The 26,400-nt window shown below is 41.1% G+C and overlaps 1 protein-coding gene across 2 annotated transcripts in view; it reads right to left on the bottom strand.

The window, feature by feature from the left end:
- Positions 1-26,400, bottom strand: part of DZIP1L (DAZ interacting zinc finger protein 1 like) — a 1,070,134-nt gene that overhangs the window by 396,368 nt on the left and 647,366 nt on the right. Inside the window, exons 10-11 of one of the 2 annotated variants that reach the window (XM_044070018.1) lie at positions 20,198-20,236; positions 2,435-2,476 (exon numbers count right to left, since the gene is read on the bottom strand). The exons of the other annotated variant lie outside the window; for it this stretch is intronic. Coding sequence (XP_043925953.1) covers positions 2,435-2,476; positions 20,198-20,236 — 81 coding nt within the window. The remainder of the gene's footprint in view (positions 1-2,434; positions 2,477-20,197; positions 20,237-26,400) is intronic. 2 annotated transcript variants of the gene reach the window in all.

Below are 26,400 nucleotides of genomic sequence, written 5' to 3'. Positions count from 1 at the left end.
TGTCCAGACATTTACTTCAAATTTTTGGTCTAATTCTAATCAATGGAATGATCTGAGGATTAAAGTCACTAAATAATGACATGCATTGGAGTTTTCAACTTCATATTTTTCAGAAAAATGTGTGCTAGACAAATCCTGTTATTTTATCAAATTTCTAAGTTTATAAGAGCAATATTTAAAATCTGCCTCTATTTTTGGGCCTTTTGTCTCCCAGTTATGTCAATTTGTGCAGATTTCTTGTGCTAAAAGTTTGACAGGTATGGACATGGTAAGTGCAGATGGAGGACAGGGTACCACTAAAGGCAATGGCATACAACACTATGCCCACTGGAATCAAGTACAGCCTGTTGCATATACATATATACCACTGCTGTGGCTATTTCATGTATGTACTCATGGACTGTTTCCTGTAACTCAGTTTAGCTGCAGTCAACAACTGTAAAGTTAGCCTTTGTCTCCAGGCAAAATAACTGTTTCCGAATCATTCTGCCATATTGTTTACTCTCATTTGCATCTACTGTTGCCCTCATTTTAATATTCTTTATCAATTCATGTGTGATTATACTGATAATTACATATTATGCAGGCTGTCTATCTTCTTGGGTTTCTGAACTTGCATTACGTGTTTTTCTCTCTCTCTCTCAATCATCTCCACCCTGATCATGGTCACTCAGTGTGAAAAAAATCACCTTCCACAATGAAGGCACCATTTTGAAATCCAAGGGGTTGTTTCAAATGGGAAATTAAATCTTAAGTGATGTATCAGGTTGTAGGATGGTGTGCTGGATGACTGAACAGGATTCCTAAAGGGATGATAGCATAAAACAGTCACAGCAGAAATGTAGCTAGGGTTGACAAGAGGGGCAATGGCCCCAAGTTCAAAGTGATGGGTGGGCACGATCAGCCACCCATTATCCAAATCATTCTTTAATGCAATATTGGCTTTTAAAAGCCAGTACAGCATTTGCGGTCAAATGGGAGCACTGCAGCTCTCTGTTGGAGGTCTAAACTGAAGCAACTGTTGGCTACATATGTAGCAAGCAGTTTGCTACAGTTTAATACAAGGTTTATTTATTTATTTTTTAACTAAAACATGAGCGTCACAGCACTATGTACAGGCATGGTATAAACTGTATCAATTGTTTGCTATATTTATAGCAAGCAATTTGCTACAATTTAAAAAAAGTAATAATTTTTTTTTTAAATGGACATAAGGAGGGTGAGGGGCAGTGCACAGAAATGGGACCTGAATGGCAGGGGCAGATGGGGGTTGTCATGCATTTGGTTAGCTGGTTTGTGGGTCAGTAGGAGGAACAACAGTTTTTTTTTTTTTTTTTTTGCTGCTCACTTGAAGAGCTAAGGGGGTAGGGTACTGGCACAGGGTGCTGTTGGAGGCAGTTAAGCATCTGAATGACAGAATTCAAATGGCTCAACTTTACAATCCATCAGCTTTATTGAGGCAACATTCATTTATTTCTTTGGACTGTTAAACCAGTCATACAATGTAAATTGTTTCAAAAATGCTTCTAGAAAGTACTAGAAACTAAATTGATTTTATTATAATATCCTGCCTTGGTCCCCAAACCCTGGTATTTCAGATAGTAATAAAGACCTGCTTGGCTTGTATCACATACACTAAATCAGGTCAAACAATCTTGTCCATTTTAGGCTTTTCTACAAAGATGACTATAGAACTTCAAGATGGCATTTCTATCCACTAGCATTTTTACAATTCGCATAACTTTTTTTCCTGTTAATTAATTAGAGTTTAATTAATCTGACTCCCTTTCTTCACTACAGATGGCACATATTGTGCCTTTACACAGTCTAATTTGCCAGTTAATACATTTTGAAATGGCTATTTATTCATCATTAGTACAAGTCCCATTAATGTATGCAAATTTTATTTGTTCAGGTATTTGCTGTTTTCCAACTTAGGAAAAGTACAACACTAGTATCAGTCACTGTTTATGTGTCAGGATCAATATCAACAGCAATTCTCCACCACGAAGTGTTCAAGACAATCAACTTAGTAATGCTTCTTTTCTTGTAACTTGTTCTCTTACTTTTTTTTTTTTTAACTCCATTTTGTTCACCAGGAAAATCTTACTGAGCTAGTACCCACTTTTCTGTAGTGGTGACTAGGGGTGGGGTGGGGGTGGGGGTGGGTATGCCAGAAGTTTCGGAATAGTAAATACAATAATGCCAATTTCTTAAGCACAGTTCTTTAACTATACAAAGTGTCATCACCCACCACCATACACTTACACACTAGAAAGAATAACACCATATAGACTAAAATAAGTTTGTGTTCTGATGCCCTTCACCACAACAGCATGTAACAATAGTTATCAGGTTCCCCACCATTACTTACAGTAACCTCCACCAGTACGTGCAGTATGTATACCAAGCACTTACAACAAAGATTACTCACGTTTAACTGGTGTCACCCTGGGAGGAGAATGGGTATGTAAAGCTGAAAGTAACAGTATACAGTAGGTAGTTAGGTAATGTCCACATAATATCAGCTTATATCTGGTATGTAGTTTTAGGTTAACTTTTCAAAGACAGACAGGATGCTGCATTTCTAATTTTAAACAGGAACACACACAGCCTGATGCCATAAGACTTGTTTTCTGTGTAAGTGACTTGCTCCTGTGTATTACACAGAAGTAAGTCACTTACACTGAGAGCAGCAGGTCTTTTGGTATCTGGTCTCCAGAGTAAGCCTGTTTACAGATCGACCTTATGCCAAAGTAGATAATTTACACTGACAACAAATCTTTTGGAATCAAGGCAGACTTACACTGACATCAAGTCTTTCAGAATCAAGGCAAATGTAATACTGCGAGCTACTCTTTTGGAATCTAGTCTATATTCCTGGAGTAGGAAGCCAGGCATTATAGGTGTTAACAGCTGCGCCTTTCACAGTACTTATTTTTTGCCTAACACTACCCATTTACAGTTTTACTACTATTCTCTTTTTTTTTTTCTTTGCTCCCTTCAGTGGTTATAAAAAGGTCTTATCCCTTTGGAGTGTCTCACTAGTTTCAATTTTTTTTCACTTCCTGAAATGTTAGATGTACTACACACAGCTGCGTATCCAACTAATCTGAGAACCACATGCGTTTCTCTAGATTAGTAAAACAATTTTAGACACAGATCCGTTATCTCTGGGAATCAGTTCATTCATATAAAAAAATAAAAAAAAAAATATATATGTGTATATATATATATATATATATATATATATATATATATATATATATATATATATATATATATACATATACATATATATATATATATATATATATATATATATATATACATACATACACACACACACACACACACACACACACATATTCATTTCACCATACACTCAAGTCTCTGAATATTTTGAACATTTTTGAAGTACTGTCCCATTCTGCCAATATCTGTCCTGATATCTGGAGGTCTCAATTCTGGTTGTGTTTTACCAACAACTTAAATATAAAAGCAAACCAATGTTCAGTGATAACACATTTCCAAATGGCCACCCACCCTCCATCTCAGCTATCACAAACTTCCACACATGACAGCAAAAGGTTCACAAGCAAAAACTGTCCTTAAATCAAATTAGCTGTCTGAGGTTTGCACCCAATAGAGTGATATGAATTCTCCTGAATTTATGTGTGAATTTATGTGCGGCTGAGGTCAGAATGCTCCAGTTTATAGTTGACACTTGCACAAGATTGGTCTAAAAAACTTTTTTTTTTTCATTTTTGTTTCTTTGTGTGATTAAAAATATTTTTTTCCGGTAACGCATCTGCCTGGATTTGCCCAAGTGCTGCTTGCTCAGTTATTAGTCTTGCTTGGCACTTGCCCTCCTTTCTGTTTTTTAGCAACCTATAGCTGGCCAGGACATGGTAAGGCACCTTACTTATGGAGGCTTGGATGTGGATAAACTCCAGGGCATCATCCAATTTAACCAAGCTGGGGGTGTATTTGTTATTAATATAGATCGATTCACTTTCACCTTTAGCCCCCCTCTTTGCTAATAATGTTCTAAATGTGTGGAAGGCACTGAACCCTCCATAACTGGTGCACTTTCTGGGGTTTTAAACCAAGTCTTGGTGACAGCACATACATCTTCATTCTCCAGAGTGAGGAGAGCCTGTAGGTTGTGGAGTTTCTTGTTAAGGCTAGTGTGAAGATAGGAGAAGGCTGCCAGCATAGCCAGACAGAATTATTATTTGTAAATATTAATATAAGCCACAGGCTTGTTCTCTTAAATGGAAGGAAATGCTGTTAAATGTGGAACTGCAAAAAATGTAACAGTGCACTCTGCTGTAAGATTGTGTCATTGTTTGATGTCAAAACACGGAGCCGAGATGTCTAAATGAAGGAGTTCTTCCTATTGTTTTGAGACCAGAGTTAATGGCTAGAATTTACATGTATAATGACCAGCTGCAATATCAAAAGGGCTACTAACATCTGAGTTTCTGTTATCCTGGGAAAACAGAAAATTGTTAAGAATGATGTAATGTGAAGCAGCACTGTGTTACCAATTTAAAGAGACAGAATCAGAGAGCATTTGGCATTTGTTTTGAGAACATCCAACTCACCAGCACTGCCTAGGCTCTATGTGTAAGTTTATTTTAGAACTGTGTTTTCTCTTAGATATAGCTGGAAATAGGAAGATTATATTAGTGTTTTTCTGTACTGATGTCAGAACGGAAATAAGAAGATTAGATTAGTGTTTTTCTTATCAGAACTTTTCTGCTGTATTACTTTAAGTATTTCTCTGTGATCTCTGAACTCTTGACTAGCACTGTGTAGTAAAAAGTATTGTCTTGTGTTCTTATTATTTATTATTAAATAATTTTAAACCTTTCAAGTGTGGCTGTTTTGTGTAGAGATAATTTAAGCTCTAGAGTACATTGGATGTATATAGTGATACTGTCCAAGTCTCTCCAAATAAGCCTTGACTGTTCAGTTGCACTAACCATTTGGATAATAATATTGCACAGTAGAATTGTACACCCTTTGATAAGGGCCTTTTTAGTAGCCGATAAATATTAGTGAGTGGTGGAAGTGATTTCGACCTTACAGTCTGGGTAAAAGGGGCACAGCTGGCGAACCTGTGCCAACCTTCCCCAGGAGTGTCTGTGTGGCTGTATGTAACTCTTACCTCAAAGTGTGTGTGTGTGTCTGCTACTTGGGCAAGGACACAAAGGACTGGTTGGACTGAGAGGGTGCTGGAGATTTTAGCTTGCCCACTAGGCTGAGATCTGGACCCTATAGCTGTGCCAGTGGAGAGTCTTATTGGGGATTTGGAGAGAAAGGGAGAAACCAGCCGAAGACTGACTGTGATCTCTGTGTGCTCTTAAGGGAAATTGTACTTTACTGTGTGTGTATTTGTTATCCTTCGAGATGTGGACGCCCCTCAATGGTGTTAGTGGTGAGGATTGAGGTTCCTTGATTGCTGGGCCAGTGCACGGGCATCACATATTAATTGTATGGCAGTGGTGGGATATCCACACCACATATGAATTGGTTGGCAAATACTAATTGGCTTGTAATTGTGTGGGTAGTGTGAATTCCTGTAGCTTTTGTACAGTGATCACTGAAGGTGATTTTGTACTCTAAATTAGCCACACAGTGAATACTCAGAGTTCAGGTCACAATTGTTTTATTTCTTTTGTTAGCTTAGTTAGTCAAGGAGATCAGGCAAGCATGAAAGCAGAGGAGTATGGAAAGCTGACAAGGAACCAGTTGGCTGAGATATGCCAGACTAGGGGACTGGCGCATAGAAACCTGATTAAGGCAGACATGATTGCAGCTTTGGTCACAGCTGCATAAGAAAACGGCAACCAGGAGAACGATCTGATGGGCCGTGGATTTGTACAACACTCAGGGAATGGACAGCTCAACCTTTGCCCAGAGGACTTAAAAATCCATCTGGAGCTAAAGAGACTTGAGTTGGAGGCCAGACATTTGAAAATGGAAGCTGTAGAAAAGGAGCGGCAGAGGAAGCATGAAAAGGAGATGCTGACTCTTTGCCAGAGTCATGGAGGTAATGGGGAAGGGAGTAACTGGACCCCAGAAGAACAAAAGGTCAGTAAATTTCTTCTGAAATTTTAAGTGGGAAAATTTTGATAGTTTCGTTCATATGTTTGAGAGGGTATGTAAACAGTATGATGCTGACCAAAGGCTCTGGGTACAGTTCCTGACCCACTTAATGTCTGACGTTGGCTGTTTTAACTATACTGCTGTTAAGAATTGCTTGTTACAACTTTTTAACCTAACACCTGAAACTTATAGGTAAATGTTTCGTGAGCATAGACGCAAGGCAGATGAAAGTGCGTTGAATATGTTCCTGAACTGAGCACTTATTTTCATAGGTGGGTGAATGGATATCAGGTCATCACTTCTGAAGGGCTGGCAGACCTTTTGGTGAGGGAACGAGCCCTTAGCACTTTGCCTGAGGACATGAGGATCTGGTTAGCTGATAGACAATGTGCTACTTCAGATGAGTTGGGCTAGAAGAGAGACCTATACCTAGCAAACAGGGCATCCCTGCATAGGAAAAGGGGACCCAACTACTGCTCATGGATCTAAAGAAACTCATGGTGGGCAGCCCAGACTGCCCCAACATAATCTGCCAGTAGCAGGGGAAGCCACTAGTCCAGGTACACGTCCAGGACTTAGGATTAAATGTTTTGAATGCAACCAGTGGGGTCATGTGGCATACAGATGTCCACGAAGGCAAGGTGGGGAACAAAAGGTGAGAGAGACAGTAAGTGGGAAAGTCAAAACGACAATATTAGGTTGTCTTGAGACAACAGGGGTAACGAACTACCATCTTGCAGATGTCCTGAAATCTTGATGAGTGGATGGGAAATAGGAAATACACCCCAGGGATCACTTTTGTGTCTCTGCTCGACAGTGGCACAGGAAAATAACTTTCTTGGGTGGTGTAAGCCATGGAACCTTGCTGGCTAGGCTTACGTAGGCCCTTGGGCCGATAGCCTAGTACCTACCTATGAACCTATGAGGCAGGACTATGTGTTAATGCAGTTACACGCAGTCAGGCTTCGAGAAAAGCATGTGGCTCTGGTAGCCTGAGGGAGACCCAGACAGACCACATACTTGCAGCCAGGACTGGTGAGATGGTTACTTCAGGGAGGAAGCTACACTGTAGCAGTGAGGCTGAAGGTGAGCCACGGCTGCTTGTGGGTTCTGATGTTCCCTTGTACAGAGTGACTGCAAAGGTAGAGGTGAGTAGTAGTACCCAGGCTGACAGTAAGGCACTGCTGTCAGAGGATGCCAGACTTCCTGTGGAAGTGGACTGGTTGGAGTTACAAGGAGAGAGGTGAGACAGGCTCAGCTCTCAGGCCCTACACTGCAAGGCCTGAGAGAAGTAGCTACTGAGGCACCTGATTCTCAAGGGAAGGAGGAATCTGGATACTGGGACAAAGGGTTACTGTAAAAAGAGTGGACCCCCTGAAGGGGGCAAGAAGGTGAGATGGTGCCAGCAGTTAGTAGTGCCTAGAGCCTACTGTCTGCACTTCTAGCCATAGCCTATGATATTCCCTTTGCAGGTTATATGGGCATAAAATGTACAAGGAGACACATTATGCAGAACTTCTACTGTCCTGGAATTTCCAGAGATGTAACAGGGTACAGCAGGACCTGTGAGCAGTGCCAAAAAGTAGGCAAGGCAGGAGACAATGTGAGAGCTCCTTTGATGCCTTTGCCTGTGATTGAGGAGCCATTTCAGAGGGTAGCTATGGATATTGCGTGGCCTCTGAATACCCCATGTTCCACAGGGAAAATGTATATCCTAGTGGTAGTCAACTATGCTACAAGATATCCTGAGGCAGTGGCTCTGTCCTCCACCGAGGCAGAAAAGAGTGCAAATGCCTTGTTAGAGATTTTCAGCATGGTAGGTTTCCCAAAAGAAATACTGACTGACAGAGGAGCCAATTTCATGTCAGACCTGCTGGCTTGTCTGTGGAAGTACTGTGGGGTGAAGCATCTGAAGACCACCCCCTACCATCCCCAGACTAATGGTCTTGTTGAGAGGTTAAACTCTACAATCAAGTCCATGTTAGGGGCATTTGCAGATGAGTTTAAGAGGGAGTGGGACAAATATCTGCCTCATCTGTTATTTGCTTACAGAGAGATTCCCCAGGAATCCACAGGTTTTTCACCCTTTGAGTTGTTGTATGGGCACAGGGTGAGAGGACCTCTAGATTTAATTCGAGATGAGAAGGAAGGTGAGTGTGAATCTCACAAGGAGTCTACTGTGGCATATGTCCTAAACCTCATGACAAAGCTCAAAGAACTCATGGGTTTGGCCCAGAAGAACCTGGCAGAAGCCCAACAACAGAAAAAGGTATAGTATGACAGGAATGCTCGAGCTAGAGAGTATGCCGTAGGGCAGCAGGTAATGGTTCTCATTCCTGTCAGACACAATAAGCTGCAAGCAGCTTGGGAGGGACCCTGCAAGGTGATAAGAAAGGTAAGTGATGTTTACATGGTGGAACTGCTAGGCAGGAGGCAGGGGCAAAAGTTGCACCATGTTAACATGATGAAACCTTACCATGATAGGGAGGCCCTTGTGCTGAGTATTTGCAGTGGATTGCAGGAGGAGTCTAAAGGAGATCTGGTGACTGATCTCCTCAGTGAGGCTCAGACTGACACCTCAGTGGAAGGGGTAGCAATGTCCCAGCAGCTATCTCATACCAAAGTTCGAGAAATCCGAGCAGTGTTACAGGAGTTTGGGGACATGTTCACTGGGAAACCAGGGTGCACCCACCTGGTGCAGCACCAGGTGGATACAGGACCCCAAAGGCCTATTAGGCAGGCCCTTTATAGGGTGCCTGAGAGAGTCAAACAGACTCTGAGGGTGGAGATACAGGAGATGTTGGAACTAGAAGTAATTCAAGAGTCCAACAGTCCCTGGGCCTCCCCAGTGGTGCTGGAACTAGAGGTAATTCAAGAGTCCAACAGTCCCTGGGCCCCCCAGTGGTGCTGGTGAGGATGGCAGCACCAGGTTCTGTGTAGATTACAGGAAATTAAATAGTCACACAGAGTCAGATGCTTACCCCATCCCTAGGATAGATGAGGCCCTAGAGTAGCTAGGTGGGGCTAAGTATCTTACAACCATTGATCTTACCAAGGGTTATTGGCAGGTGCCCTTGACTCCCAGTGCTAGAGAGAGGTCAGTCTTTGTGACTCCTTTTGGCTTGTATGAGTTCACAAAGATGCCCTTTGGGATGACAAATGCTCCAGTGACTTTCCAGAGGCTGGTAGATCATATCCTAGCAGGAGCAGAAGGCTTTGCCCTTGCTTACCTAGATGATAATGCCATCTACAGCTATTCATGGCAAGAGCACCTTCAACATGTCAGGGAGGTGCTAGGCAGACTTCAGAGGGCAGAGTAGACTCTTAAGCCGAGCAAATGTCAGGTGGGTATGGCAGAAGTCTCCTACCTGGGACATAGCGTGGGAAGTGGGAAGATCAGGCTAGAACCTGCCAAAGTAGAAGCCATTCAGGCATGGCCTGCACCTGTTACCAAAAAGCAGGTGAGATCATTCTTGGGGATAGCAGGGTACTACAGAAAGTTCATCTCCAGTTATAGTACCACAGCTGCTCCCCTCACAGACCTGACAAGGAAAAACAGGACAGATAAGGTAATGTGGACCCCAGCATGTGAGCAGGCATTCCAGAAGCTTAAAGAAGCTTTGAAAGAACCCCCTGTGTTAGCCAGTCCAGATTACAGAAAAACATTTGCTGTGCAGGGGGATGCTTTAAACCAAGGGGTGGGGGGAGCTGTACTTAGCCAGATTTCTTCAGAGGTAGAAGAGCACCCAGTGATTTATCGCAGTTGTAGGCTCCAACCCAGGGAGGAATGCTATGCAGCTGTAGAAAAGGAATGTCTAGCCATAGTGTTGCCACTGCAGAAACTTCAGTCTTATCTGTATGGAGGAAAATTCACTGTAGTGACAGAGCACAATCCCCTAACATGGCTTGGCTACACAGAGCCAGCCAGCAAAATGCCAAGTTGCTAAGATGGAGCCTAGGGTGGCAAGCATATGATATGTCAGTGCAGCACCACAGTGGGCTTAGCAATGCCAACGCAGATGGGCTCTCAAGACAGGGAATGGGGTAAGGTATACTCAGATAGACCTAACCTTCTCAAGCAATGTTTCTCAAGGGTCACTTGAAAAACTAGCTTGAGTTCTCCAGGGGGGAAGATATGTGAAGATAGGTGAATACTGCCAGCCTAGCCAGATAGAATTTTGTACATAATTCTGATATTTGTAAATATTAATATAAGCCACAGGCTTGTTCTCTTAAATGGAAGAAAATGCTGTTAAATGTGAAACTGCAAAAATGTAACTGTGCACTCTGCTGTAGGAAGGCTGATAAGTCAAGCATTGTGTAACTGTTTGTCAAAACTCGGAGCCGAGATTTCTAAATGAAGGAATTCTTCCTACTGTTTTGAGGCCAGAGTTAATGACTAGAATTTACAAGTATATTTTTTTTTTATTGCTCTGGCTTCCTGACCAGCTGCAAGATCAAAAGGGCTATTAACCTCTGAGTTTCTGTTAGCCTTGGAAAACAGAAATTGTTAAGAATGATGTAAATGTGAAGCAACCCTGTGTTATGAATTTAAAGAGAGAGAATCAGAGAGCATTTTGCATTTGCCTTGAGAACATCCAACTCACCAGCACTGCCTATGCTCTATATGCAAGTTTATTTTAGAACTGTGTTTTCTCTTAGATATAGCCAGGAAATATGAAGATTAGATTAGTGTTTTTTTTGTAGTGATGTCAGAACTTTTCTACTGTATTATTTTAATTATTTCTCTGTGATCTCTGAACTTTTGAATAGCACTGTGTAGTAAGAAATATTGTCTTGCATTATTATTTATTATTAAATATTTTTAAACCTTTCAACTGTGGTGGTTTTGTGTAGAGATAATTTAAGCTCTAGAGTACATTGCATGTATAGACTGATACTGTCCAAGTCACTCCAAATAAGCCTTGACTGTTCAGTTGCACTTACCATTTGAATAATAATATTGCACAGTAGAATTGGACACCCTTTGATAAGGGCCTTTTTAGTAGCTGATAAATATTAGTGGGTGGTGGCAGTGATTTCTACATTATAGTCTGGGTAAAAGGGGCACAGCTGGAGAACCTGTGCCAGCCTCCCCCTGGAGTTTCTGTGTGGATGTATGCAACTCTTACCTAAAAATGTGTGTGTGTCAGCTACTTGGGCAGGGACATGAATCACTGGTTGGACAGAGAGGGTGCTGGAAATTTTAGCTTGCCCACTAGGCTGAGATCTGGACCCTATAGCTGTGCCAGTGGGGAGTCTTACTGGGGATCTGGAGAGAAAGGGAGAAACCAGCCCCAGACTGACTGTGATCTTTGTGTGCTCTTAAGGGAAATTGTACTTTACTCTGTGTGTATTTGTTATCATTCCTTATGTGGATGCCCCTCACTGGTGTTAGTGGTGAGGATTGAGGCTCTTTGATTGCTTGGCCAGTGCACGGGCATCATAGCTAGTGTCATTTGTTTGGAGCTAATCAATACTCTCCTGACGGTATTCACTAAGCAAGAGCTCCTCACAAACACAGAGCATCCAGAAGAGTATGAGAAAATCCATCCTTGAAGGAGCGCCGCATTCATGCCACCTAGTACAGACATGATCTAGTAGCTGTAGTCCTGACACTGTGTTAGGTTAATCCAATGTATATTAAGAAATGCAGAAACCAAAGAAGCCGAGCTTAAACTTTCCTCTGTGGACTCCATGACTCAAGAATCAGAGTACTCTGAAAAATTATCCAATATCTGATCCACAAGAAAAGACTAGAATTGGACGAGATAGGCAACTGAGCATCTTTAGGCTCAGTACAACAAAACAGAACACTCTTTGGGTACATTTCAAAAAAGCTTTTCACTCATTGTCTCAGAAAGATGGACAAATGCTGGGTCCTAGGAGCCCTATACCAGGCAAAAGAAATTATATAAGTGCTAACCTTGGAATGTTTATATTGCATGGTATGGCATTCAGCTGAAGGTATAAACAAAGAATGCCCACTTTCCATCTGGAAAAAGAAGGTGGACCAATTGTCAATCTACAAAAACTTATCATAAACTGCAGGTCCTCCCTCCTCCACAGATAGAATCCTAGAAAAATGCATCCGCCTCCAACTTATGCCTTTCCTGACCCAAAACAATCTTCTCACTCCTACCTAGCATGGCTTCCGTCCAGGTCATAGCACAGTAACCGCTCTACTCTCTTTCCTAGAAACTGTCAATCAAGCCCGAGATTCAGGCCACTTAGTTTACACTGTTTCCATCTGTCTAAAGCCTTTGATATGGTTTCCCACAAGCACCTTCTCTCACATAATGCTTTATCCTGGTTCTCTAGCTATCTATTAGACAGATCACAGGCAGTCAAATGGAAGAACTCCATCTCTTCCTTCCTACCTACCCCAACTGGCGTACCACAGGGATCCATCCTTGGGCCAATGCTTTTTAACATCATCAATAACTTTCACACTGCTATTCCTGATGCTAAAATCATTCAATAAGCAGATGATTCAACCTTAGTCTGCTCTGCCTCAAACCTCTCTGAATAGCTGACTAAAACCCAAACTGCCTTCTTAACTGAAAACTGGATGTGCCAAAACCACCTCTCTCTCAATGCAAATAAATCAAAGATTCTACTATTCCCTCCCACAAAGACCCTCTCCTACGATAAAAACAACTTCAAAGTCTATAGTCAAACCAACTCACCTATAGTAGTAGTCCCCTTTGCCAAACTACTTGGCATTACTGTAGATGAACACCTCAAGTTTGATATTCATATTCAACAAAATATTAAGAAAACCCACCAAAAGCTAGGTATTCTGCATAGGAATAATCGCTTTCTCTCCAACTCTACCAGGCAAACTCTGGCCTCAACTTATCTTCTGCCTTCCTTATTATACGGAGCCCCTCTCCTAACCAACCCATCATCCTTTACCACCTCTAAACTAGAAAACTGCTACAATAAAATCTCTAAATTTGCCTCTAAATCTAAAAATACCACCCATCACTGCCTAACCCTACAATCCCTGAATTGACTTGAACTCCCAAACTACCTAGACTATCTCGAACTCACTACTGCACATAGACTCATATTTCACCCAACAAAATGTGTCACTCTAACTAACATCTTTCCCCCTTATATACCCACCAGAGCTCTCAGATCTGAAAATCAGAACTTAATTACTATTCATAAACCTAAACGTCCTGCTGGCCAACTTCTCCTATCTTTCTCACTAGGCAAAAAATGGAATTCCCTTCCCTCCACAATAAGAACCATACCAAACTCAGAAAACTTCAAAACCCAACTTTTCAAACAACTGTCCACTAAATGGAAATGTACCTGCCTTTACCCAACCTAATCCAAGGGGGTTCTCACTCTGGTTCCCAAGCTCTACAACTCTCATAGTTATATTCCTATGAGCCTATCTAAGCTCTCAACAATTTCTATAGCTTCTCTCTTAAGCTCTCAACAACTCCTACAGCTACCCTCACACAGCCCAACCTTGCAAATATTGTAAATAGCATTCTACTGTTGATGTGTGTATGTGTGTATGTAAAGCGTATTTACATTTTCTTAAAAGGTTTGTATGTAAACTGTTTCCACATCTAACCCATATCTATTTTCCTCAAATGAAACTGTATGATCCCTACCTTCAAGCTTAATGAATTTAACTATGCATGGTATTGAATGCATTTATGAGTAACTATTCTACATAATATATTTAATATTAACTATCAGCTGTATCTAAATTGTATAATGCATCTTGTAGCTTTTCTCCCCAGGCCTCCACTGAAAATGAGTCAATTCGGCCCAGTGGACTTCCCCGGTAATCAAATTGCAAATAAATAAATAGTAGAAGGATGCCATTGTGAGGAAACAATGGAATTATCCTACCTGTCTCAGCTACAAATGCTTCAGTTCCTTCATATTTTACTGTCTGAAAAAATGATTGTAAAAGTCTCCTGCCACCAGCACAATGAGGGGACGGCCTGCACAATTCCCACATGACTGGCACAGGAGGAATAATGGTCATACATTTAGCAGCAAACAGGATTCATTTACCATGCAAGACGATTGCAAGAGGTCAGCGGAAAGCCTTGGGTGGACATCAAATGATATTCCTTGAGCACAAAGTCTCTCGGTTCAGACATTTCTCACCAGATGCAATGACCATGGCTCAAATAAGCTCAGAAGGCCTGCTTAGCCCAAGCCATCAAGTATCTGACCCAAGATGGGAGGAAAAGCGACTGTATTTAATGCTGCTCCAACATCAACCATAAAAAATGTCTTCAGGCCACAAGGGCCATTTTGCAACAGATAGCTGCTGGACATGTCCTTGGGCCTTGCTCAAATGAGTGGGTGCTACCTCTATGCACTCATTAAAGGACTATCTGCAGATGAGTTGAAAAAACTCACTGCATGACAGCTGACCACCAGGGAAAGATCAGAGGTCAGCAAAGAACCAATGAATTTTGTGGAGAGTGCAGATGTGGTGCTTGAAGATGGGCATCTCCTTGAGTTACCATGAACGGTTAAAGTAGAAATCTGTTAAAATATTAAAAAAAGGAAAATCCACAAGCAAATATTGTACTAAAGATGAGTGAAAGCAGTATTAAATAATATGATGGGATTGCGGTGATGTGCAAAACTTGGGAGAGCTATGAGGAAGATTAGGAGACATGCATGCTAAAAGTTAGTTTTGTAAAAGGGTCCGTTTCATGTGCTAAAACAGCATAAATAAGTGCTGATACTAGATGCCAATGGGGTTGCAAATAGCTTCAAAGTGATTAAAGGAGAACTATGGAACTTTCTGATGCATTTCTCAAACATTTGGAGCTTGTTTGAGGTAATTAAATACAAAATTTACAACACCAGCAGAACGTCATGAGACCAACTGAGTAGAAGCTGACTGCAATTTAACTATGGTTAATCAGTCTGACCAAATACAACAGAATTTATTAGCTCTGAAGGAGGAAAACTGAAAACAGATGGTGTTTTTGAGGGAGAGTAAAACGGTGGGCTTGCTGCACTAGGGTAAAAGTTAAATGTTGGATTATACAGAGTTTGTCAAGAAACTATTAGGTACTGGATCAGCCAAAAGACTGGAGTTGTCAAGGACTGATTTATTTATTTACAGTTTAACTGGGATGGTGGGCTAGCACAGGGCCCTTTCAGCCACTAACCGGGTCATAAGACTACACAATATGAAATAAAAAGGCACATATACAAGTTAGACAGACAAAAGTATTTGAAAATAACATAATTAAAGAATAAGTAAACACAAAGGCAGATACAATAACATTTGTCTAATATAAAATAAACAAAAAATGAAGTCAAACATCTCTAATGTATACACTGGAAACAAGCCATTTAAGAATGGATCTTTAGTATGGAAAATATATGCTTATTCCAGTGTATGTCATATTGTGAAAAAGGGCTGTGAAGACTGTGACTGTACAGCATGATTATATGGAACAGATAAAGCAACACATGATGTGTTTTGGATGCAATTCCAAAATAAAGAGAAAACTGAAAAGTAAATCCCATTTCATAGTACTAGCAAAAATATGCTGGAATACCAGAGATGATTTCTGATAACCGGCTATTAAACAAATTAAGAAATGGCCAGTGCTTCACCCAGATGCAGTCAGTACAGATTAAGGAAAAACTAGATTCAGCTGAGAAGATATCACTGTTCAGGTGTGCATACTCAAAGTCCAGATGGTCAGACAGACTGGAAGGAGCCATTTGCATTTATAAAAAAGTGGAACAGGGGTAAAATTTTTATAATGTATACAATACTGGGGTGAGTATTCACTGAAGACCAAACTGTTAAAATTGATAGAAGAAAGAACATTAAAATTTGTTTGCTTAAATGTAAAGGTTTAATGATCCTGTAAAGTCTGAATGTATGATAATTGTGTTTCTTTTTTTCTACCATTTGCAGATGAGACTACAGAGAAAGGAAACTTTAAATGACTTGAGACACACCTAAAACAAATGGGGTCTGTATTAGTAGTTCGAACGCACAATTGTCAAACGCTATAACATCGAACTGGGAAGTTCGAAATGTCAAAATAGCGTAGCCACTGAACACTGAATTTTTTCACAGGGAAAAAATTCAATGGGCCGTTTCCATGGCTTTGCTATTTCCTCCACTGTGGTGCATACTCGGAGTTGGTATATTTAAGTAGGGGGGGCAAAGCCCCCCACATTAGGAACAGTTTGAAGTGTATGTGCGTTTTTTTGTTTTTGTACCGGAACAGCGATTTTTTTTTTTCCCTTGGGAAAAAAAATTGCTGTTCTGTGTGTTTGAAATTATTGCATTTCGAACTTCTGGGTTTGACATTTACGTAGTCGAACTTATTACAGTTCGACTATGTGATATAGACCCAAACAAATGTACATGCACAACAATAACAATGTTAAATTTGTTACTTGACGAAGTTCATATGAGGACTGAGTTGGCAATTTACCAACCAAATAATCTTTTACTTACTGATTTGACAGTGCATGCAAAGTTCAGGTAGCCATCCACAGGTATAAAAAAAAAATGGAACTATTTTGGGTATTTGTTGTTCTGATGAAGTCCTGATACCTTGTGAATGAAAGCGCTTAATGTTTTTTTTTGTATATTTTAGTAAAGCCTTTTGTAGTACTCGGCTCTGAGGACGACTTTCTTTTGGAATCTATCAATCAAGGTTCTACCTTTATCACTTTTCTGTACTACTCCCAAGTCCTTAGGCTTACACAGCAGCTCTAAATATAGTACTGAATTAAATGCTTTCCTCAAGCCAAGGGTGAGTGAAAAAGCCAGAATGTCCTTGTTCCACTGCAACCAAGGCAGTTAAGACTAAGATCAGAATGCAATAGTTTCTGGCTGTAAAAACAGAGTGATTCATAATCTCCTGATGTTGGATGTTCTCATGCAAACTCTCCCACAGAATCTTATCCTTAACACTTCCTGTAAGTAAAGTCAATTTTGATGGCCGGTAGCTTCTGTGCTTTGTTGTTTAACTCGTTTGAAAAGCAGCATTATGGTAGCTATTTTTCAAGTCATCCTACATCAGTCAAATGCCTTCATCATAAGTTTTCCCAAGACTGAGGTCAGACTTCTGAAGATTTCTGGGAAAAATATATCTGATTCATGAGCTATACAATCTTTTAACCTGACTAGTTTGTATATCACCCCATGACAGAAATGAAATCACATGTGCATTTCTCCTTTCTTCAATAAAAAATGTCTGAAAAACCTGTACCAATAACATACAGGGATAAAGCTCTGATCATGACCCACGTGATACAGGTCCAATTAGTGGCTTGGATACTTGATGGCAAATGCAGGGACAATGGGTATTCCTATCCAGGGGTTAGGGCATGGTCTCAGATACTTTGCTCACCAGCAAAAGCCATAGACTTATGGGGGGAGGGTATGCAGTACTGTGTACTGTAGGAAGGCTTAGACAGAGTCGCACTGCATAAGCAATTTAATGCCAATACAAGAATGGAACAAAATCATGCAAGGGATGGGCAGAGAAAAAAAAAACATGCAAAGCTGCCCTGGAAGAAGCTGGTGGTCAGTAAATAAACTGTGGAAACTGTATGTTCAATTATTTTTGTCACTCTATCTGGCTTCTTATGCAGACCATGCACCATTTTCTTGCTTTCTTCCATCATTTCATAGGTTCATGGGTTGGTACTAGGCTATTGGCCCTACGGCCTATACAAGCCTAGCCTATCCATAACAATTCCCTGGATATTTCAATGCAGACATGCTGATGAGATCTCCGCAGCTGCACAAATTAGTCCAGGTGGGGTCTGGAGTATAAGAACCCATTTCTGCTGATGCTTCTGCATTTCATCCCACTGTTCCTCTGCCTCCCTTACTGCTTTTTTACACTTCGGGTCATAAGATACAACTACTACCACAAGGTCTTTTATCTATTTGTATTTGTTTTCCTGGGTAGAGGCACTCATCTCCATGGACCTTTTTTCAGACTCAGCCTGGGAGCAGTGTCTGGTTAACTGACTTGTTCAGAGTCACATACTTAAGCAATGCAGGCTGATAGAATCAAACTCTGTAACACTGGACCATAGGAAACAGCTTGTTAACAGCTATCCTGCAAGCCAGGTGACAGACATTAACTAAGTTAAGGTCTCAACTCTTTATTACATACTATCAAATGTACACCTACCTTCCTGAGTTACACTGTCCTGTATTTTTTTCTTTCTTTCTTTGTACGGACTTTAAGCTCACATGTTTTACAGGACTCCCCCCCCCCCCCCCCCCACCAAGTCCAGATTTCTCTTCTCATCCTTTTTACCTTCTTTTTGTGTCAACACTGTTGCATAATTTGTGATCTTGAAATAAAAAGGCATTTTTCTTTTGGAGTGTTTTCTCCATCCTTAGTTACAAAAGTATTAAAAAGGAATGTTCTCAGTAATGATCACTGAGATATCCCAAATTACCATCCATTCATCAGTATGAACTCGCTCCATTTACTGTAATCCTCTGTGTCATACTGCGCGCATTAGTGTTTTATCTAATATACTGCACTAGGATACGCACCAAGTCTAAGTAATTTGTTTGCTAACTTTTTTTTGTGATATCTTGTCAAGCTGACCACACACCACTACCTCTTTCTGACCTAGCAACCAAGATACTCAAAGAGGCCTTATTAATTTTTCTCAATTGCATTCCTTTTGTGAATTCAAGCTGTTGTAACACTTGTGCTCTACAGGCTTTCAGATATTCTACAAACATTTTCTACAGGAGAGTTTACATAATTTTTTTGACAAGTGAAGTCAACCTGAAAAAAAAGATCACATTCAAACTCTGTTTTCTTCACACTCCTGCGAAGAGGAATTACATCTGCTCTCAGCCAGTCATGAGAAATCTTACACCCCTGCCCTCATGATTATTAAATAGGTTTCTGCTGGCAGCCCCTTTAGTGCAGAGGGATAAAGCAAACACTGCAGCCCAGACAACCAAGATTCAAATCAGCCTGGTAGTCTGGGGCAGAGGAGTAAGACTATGAGTTGTTAAGAAGCTTCATCTGGTAAAGTCCACGGTTTGATTCCCTCAGCCTACAGTTTCCAACTGAGTAACAATGAGCAAGTCACTTAATCAGACAGCAATCTCGGTTACTCCAGAAAAGAAGCTTGTTAACCACACTGCACTACTAGACACGAAGGAATAAAGTGCCAGGTGATAGACAGGAGTAAAACTTCAATGCCAGCTCTCTCATCCGCAGGATGGGACTGCCATGTTTCTCATTTAAGAGTAACGCTTGTAAGGCAAACTGCAAGTGTACGCTCTATGGAAAAATGTGGGATGTGGTGGTAGGGGCTCCTGGAAAAACAGCATCTTTAGCTAGGCACAGTGGGTGTGCTGAAGTTTTCCCTAGTTTAGAAACATGGCATGGCAGGGATTATTCCTTGGCTGTTGCCAACATGAGAGAGGTTAGCAGCAAAAGAAAAACTTACTTTCTGCAAGATGGCAACCTGAGATCCCACTGTACAGTGTCTTCATATGTCATGAAGCAGGATGATAAAACAGGTCAGTTAGGGAGGGAACATTATGGTCATGGGGAGTTCAAGTTATTACCACCCCTCTTTCCCACATGGAGGGACAGACATCAGACCATGATCTTGGTATCCACTGCCATTTTCCTTTCATGAATACTGAGCAGCACTGTGCATTTAACACAAGCCCTGCATTTTAGACATAGTTTTACTTAATTTCATACCAAGAAAATTTTAAGACAAATGCCTTATTAGACTAGTGAACCAAGACTTCATCAACAAATTCTGTTTTTAAAGATGTAACCCAGAAAGTAGTGGTCAACAAATCACAGTAGTTAGTACATGAGAAAATACAACCATGTGTAAAATATCACATTGTAGAATTTTAAGTATACATAATGAATTAACCACCACCATGCTCCAACGTTCTAGAAATGCTGCACTATACAGTACCCATTAAATTTATACCCTCCACCACGACAACTTCACCAATCTTCATATGGCAGTTAAAAGTTTCATCTACTGTTATCTACAGTATTTATACCAAACAGTCACAACAAAGATTACTCACATTTAATCGATTTCCGTCTAGGTGAGTAGTTATTTGGAGCTAGGAAAAAAGGTAGGCAGTAGATAGTTACATAATATCCATACTATAGTGTCTGGTCTTACTTCATAGATGTATTTAATTTACAACTGATAGACCGGTAGTCTGCTATATTTCTAATCTCAAGGGGTAAGATGTTCCAGTGCTTTAAGGGCAGAGAGTGAAACTGTAAACCTTTCCACCAGTTCTGTTCTTATTTTTTTTTGCCCAGTAACATACATTTATTTTGAGCTTCACTGTTGCTCACTTCATCTTCATTTGTTATTTTATATGTATTTAATTTTTCCCACCCTTACTTATGGACCCTGCTATCTTTTCAAATGGATTCACATTTTCATTGCTCTACTTATTTTCTGCGTTAACTGGCATATCTCCCCTCTTCCTTCTTCTGTTTTTCCTTATACTTAAAATACTACCTCACCTCAGAACCATTTTTTCTTTCTTCTTTTAATTTTACATATTAGCTTCAGGAAGCATTACAGTGCAATATCATGTCACAAAATATCATACATGGAAGACTGCATATTTATTATGTCAACTTTCTCTACTAAGACTTGTTTTGTCACCAATCCAGTGTTTTGTTCCAGATAATAAAGTCAGAGAAGTGACATATTTTCCCTTTTCTCCGAGTTTCGGCTACTTCTGAATTAGTACATAATGGAACTGTGACAGCAGAGGTACAGCTCCTGCATTAGAGTGTGTGTGTGTGTGTGTGTGTGTGTGTGGGAGGGGGGGGGGGGAGTTTAAAACATTCCATACGTATGATGATGTATTTTCATGATGATTTCATGGCTACAGCGTTAAAGGATGTACTTCTAAAGTCTCTGATTGACTAACTTGAATCTGTGGGACCCATTGCATTTAGTGATCACTTTCAGGTCTGAAAATATTTTCCAGTTCAAGGAATGTCAGGTCAAGACAGCCAGGTCACAAGTAGACTCCATTTTTTTTCTGAAACACCTTTACCAAATTATCACTTAAGACATAAGCATACATTAACAGAAACGAAAAACATATTAACATTTTCCCACTTACATATATTACATCACATATCTTATCTTTCTTTGCAATGATCCAATATTACATAAATTCCTAGATTCTTGCCTTCCCTTAAACCTCACTCCTCCTCCTGAAGATTATTCTGAATGTGTTGTTCCCACAATTTCCATTTATTTCTATGCATTTTGCTCCTTCTCTTTTCTAAAGATTCCTATTCCAGTGCCTTTATACTATTCAATACATCAAATGCAGTTGGTTTAGACTTTGATTTCCATTTTCTATTAATTGCATTATTGGCGGGCAAACTTCAGGTTTTACTGTTTCTTAAAGTCAGATGCTGTGTCCCTGTTCAAAAGAATCATTTCCTTAGTTCAATGTTTGACAGAATACGCTGTAGGGAATTTTAAAAATCTTCCCCAAAATATATATTCTTAGTAACCTCTTTCTTCCCCATAACTCCTCCATTTGCCATCTACCTGAGGAAAAATTCTTTGAAGTCTGCTTGGGTTATAAAAATACCCAAGCAAATACTTAAAGGCAAAGATCCTAAACCTTCAAGACTTTGTTGCATACTTGGAAAACATACATATACCCCTCCCATTGTTCTCTTGTAAACTGTTTTTCTAGTCTCTCTTACCAATCTTTTCTAACCTCATCTGATTTGAGTCTTACAGTCATCATGCAATATTTTATATTCCCTACTAATTATCCCTTTTTAACAATAGCTTCGGTTCAAGAATCAACCAAAAACTCTACCAGAGAAAATCCTCACTTAAGATGTCCTCTGTTCATATCTCTTTGCTTACATCCTGATATCAATCCTGGGTAAGGAGCACTCACTCTATCCTGCAGTACAGACGTCTTCTTGACCTTATCCCACTCTTTAGTTCCCTCTTTAGTTTCTTGCTTCCAATATCTTGGTTCTTTTTGCCATTTTTCCAGCAGATTTCAGTCACATCTTACCTCTTTTCTGTATCCCTAATTCTAGTCATCTTTACACACTGAATTGTTCATTTTCTTACTATGTGAGACTCCCTTATTCTGCTTAACATTGGTCAGCCACTCTAAGCAATCCTTCTTAACCCTTCTTCTCTATTCTTTTTACCCTATTTTAAACTCCATTTTCATTGTATCCCTCTCATTAGCTATAACCTCTTTAGACATTTCAAGCTACCCTAATAACCCTCAAAATTTCCATTACCCATTCCTTAAATTCCTGTCTTTTTAACATGTAGGTGGGAAAGTGCCAGTATCTAACTTTTAAATTACTACCCTACATTTTATGCTATTTATCAGTGCATGATCCGAAGTACTTATTGGATTTGTGTGTCTAATCTTTCAATCAAATGCATATGCTCATGTGAAATACAATTTCTATCTAGTCTAGCTCAGTTATTGTACTTTGGGGACTAATGTATAAATTCTGTCCAAGCTTCCAATACTGAATTCATATCTTCCTTACCAAATATTTTTCATAAATTTCTTCAAAAATCTTTCCTTATTTGGTATATTTTACCTTCTTGGTCCCCCTAATGCATCTTCTCTATTGCTAATCAAGTTGCAGTCACCTACTTTAAGTAATATTTCCTGTAGAAAGCCGATTACTCCTCCAAACATTTTCTCAAGCTCCATAATAGCAGTTTTGAGTGAAATATGAATACAAACAGTACAGTTGTGTACACTTACCATAAATGTAGATGTTCAAGTGTATTCACTGTTGCAGTCATCACACTTGGGTTATCTGCCTGCAGGTAGCCCTCAGCTGGCCTGAATACCAGAGTCTTCGGATTTCTGCTTCGGATGCTGTCTCTTCTTCCATGATGTCAGGGGTATAAAACATGCAGCCAATGCCACTACATCAGTTTTTCTTGCCCCAGATGTCAGGTGCCCCCACAATATGGTATAGTACACCCCCATCAAAAAGCAAATACACCACAAAAAATAAATATACCAAACAAGAAGGAAAGGTAGAGCCAAGAGAAGTCAGGGGGTGGGAGGGAGGGTAACCAGGACTGCAACAGTGAATACAACTGTATTATGTTCTTCATGTTTCACTGTTGCAGTCATCACATTTGGGTTGATTCCCAAAGCTAAGGAAGGGAGGAGGAGGTCAAAGAGCATTAGGGCCAGCTATTAACCCTGCAAGACGACTTCTTCTTCTTTCAGCTTTTTCCCGGTTAGGGGTCGCCACAGTGGATCATCTGTCTGCTCATGATTGGCAGTGGAGTTTTTTTACAGTGTCGAGTTGCCAGCCCGGCGCCCAACCTTCCACAGAAGGCACACACGCACACACACTCACACCTAGGGCCAATTTAGAGTGCCCAATCCACCTACTGCATGTCTTTGGGATGTGGGAGGAAACAGGGAGGACATGCAAACTCCGCACAGAAGGCACCCCAGCTGAGAATCAAACCAGAGAACCTCTTGCTGTGAGGCGGCAACACTAACCGCTGCACCACCGTGGCCGCCCCTATTTAACCCTGCAAGACTGCAGTGGCAAATCCAGCTCTGGATTTAGAAAAGATATGCATGTGGCAATGCTTGGTGAAGGTATGTACAGAGCTCCAGGTAGCAGCTTCTAGGATGTCCCTGGTAGGGCCTCCTCTGAGAAAAGCCACAGAGGTAGATGCAGCCCTGGTGGAATGTGATCTTATACCCTGTGGGATAGGTTTTCCATGGTGCTTGTAGCAGAAATGAAGGCAATGGGCTATCCATTTGGAAATGGTTTGCTTTGAAATGGCCTTCCCCTCTTTGCCTGCAGCAAAGCCAACTAGCAGCTGTTCAGATTTTCTGAGAGGCTTAGTCCTGTCCAAATAAAATCTAAGTTGTCTGTGCACGTCCAGAGAATGCAGTATTCGTTCCCCTTTGTTTTGTGGATTAGGGAAGAAAGTAGGCAAATGAATGAACTGATTTAGGGCCACACTAGACAGCACCTTGGGCATAAAGAAGGATTAGCCCTGAGGGAAACCCTGTCCGCATGGAAGATAACGAAGGGTTCCACTGCCATGAGGGCCGGTAATTCAGACACTCTTCTTGCTGAAGTGATGGCTAGAAGGAAGGCTGTTTTCCAAGAAAGGAATTTCAACTCTGCTGTTGCAGCTGGCTCAAAGGGGGGGAGAGTCAGCTTTTCCAATACAAAGTTAAGGTCCCAGGCTGGAGTGGGAGCTCTCCTGGGGGGGGGGTCTTAAATTTTTGGTCCCTCTAAGGAATTGTTTTAGCAAGGGATGACAGAAGAGGGGTGGATCAGTATTATAATGTGCTGAAATGGCAGAGGCATGAATTTTAATTGACGAGGAGGATAGGCCCTTTTGGAGCACTTCTGTTAAGTACTGTAGAATATGAGGTAAGCTGGGCACCGTTGGGCCCATCCTCTGAGCCTGGCTCCAGGAACAGTATTTTTTCCACTTTTCAGCATAGGATTTTCTAGTAATACACCTCCTTGCCTCCAGAATGACATCCAGCACCTGCGTACTGAGGGATGCTAGAGGAGAGCTCATGGAATTAGCCAGGCTGCAAGGTTTAGGGTTTGAAGCTGAGTGTGCAGAATCTGGCCCGCCTGCTGGGACAGCAGGGAAGGGGTCTGAGGCAGGTGCCATGGTTGCAGCAGTGTCATACTGTGCAAGAGGGGGTACCAGTGCTGGCGTGGCCAGTCTGGTGCAATCAGTATTGTCCTTGGTTTGTCATGTTTGATCTTTAGTAGAACCTTCGAGAGGAGAGGCAGAGGGGGAAAGGTATAAACCGAGAGGCTTTCCCAGGTAAAGGACATGTCATCCACTTTCCAAGCTTATTTGTGGGGAGTTCTTGTGCAGAATTTGTTCAATTGGTAGTTCTGAGGGGAGGCAAACAGGTATACCTCTGGAGCCCCCCATTTGTTCCTCAAGAGGTTGAATATTTTGGGTTATAGTTTCTATTCGCGTGGGTTCATGAGATTTCCATTTAAGTCGTCTGCCAGTGAGTTTAGCTTGCCTGGCAGGAATTGAGCTTGTAGGCGTACTTGGGAGCTCAAGGCTGTGTTCCACAGAGCCATGGTTAGTCTGCAGAGAGGGTATGAGTGGGTTCCCCTGCTTGTTTATTTACCACATAACTGTAGTGTTGTCTGTCTTTACCAATAGTTGTCCTGGAAGAATACGGTCTTTGAAGGCTGTCAGAGCATTCTGTACAGCTAACATTTCTTTTTGACTGATATGCAGGTGCATCTGTCTCGGGTTCCATTTGCCTTGAATGCACTGCTCTGCCATGTGAGCCCCCCCCCCCCCCCCACCATGCATAGTCTGATGAGTCTGTTGTTAGGGTTTGGGAAGCAAGGGGAAGAGTGAAAGGGAGTCCCTTGTTGTGGTAGCAGGCCTCTGCCAACCAAAGGAACTCTGTCTTCATACAAGGAATGATATAAATCATTGTTTCCAGGTCCTGAGAATGTTGACACCATAGGCTTTTTAGATACCATTGGAGTTTCCTCATATGCAGTCTTGCATATGAAATTAGTAAAATGCAAGAGGCCATGAACCCCAGGGCTTGCAGTATTTTCCTTGCAGATAGCTGGGGTTTTGTGGCCAATAGTTTGAAGTAGGTTGTCAAATAAACTTGTTTCTCCGGAGTGAGGAATGCCATCTGGGAAGTTGTGTTCAAGCTTGCTCCCAGGAATACAATCTGTTGGCAGGGTACTAGGTGAGATTTATTTTCATTGATGGTGTACCCATTGAAGTTCGAAGTTTCTTTACGAATGCCAGGTGTTGTAACAGCAAGTCCTAGCTTTCTGCCTGAATCAGACAGTCGTCCAAGTATGGGTAAATTTGAATATTTCTCTGCCTGCAAAATGCAATGGCTGGAGCTAGACACTTTGTGAATACCCTGGGCGCAGTAAATAAGCCAAAGGGAAGTGCAGAGATCCGATAGTGCACGGAGCCTGCCCTGAAGCGTAGGTATTTCCTGCAAGATTCCCTTATTGGGATGTGCAGGTAAGCTTCCTTTAAGTCTAAGGTTGCCAGCCAGGCATCCTTGGCTAGCATAGGAAGAAGCTGTTGAAGAGTTAGCATTTTGAATTTTGGAACTACCAGAAAGGTGTTGAGAATACAGAGGTCCAGGATAGGATGCCAGGAGTTGTCTTTTCTGGGTACCAGAAAAAGTCTTGAATAAAAACCTTGTCCCCTTTGTTTTGCTGGGACAGGATG

This window comes from Protopterus annectens, chromosome 4.part1, assembly GCF_019279795.1.
Source record: "Protopterus annectens isolate FY-2018-M chromosome 4.part1, PAN1.0, whole genome shotgun sequence".
Taxonomy (NCBI): Eukaryota; Metazoa; Chordata; order Ceratodontiformes; family Protopteridae; genus Protopterus; species Protopterus annectens.
The sequence above is the reverse complement of the archived record's forward strand: the minus strand, read 5'-3'. Positions and strand labels throughout refer to the sequence as shown.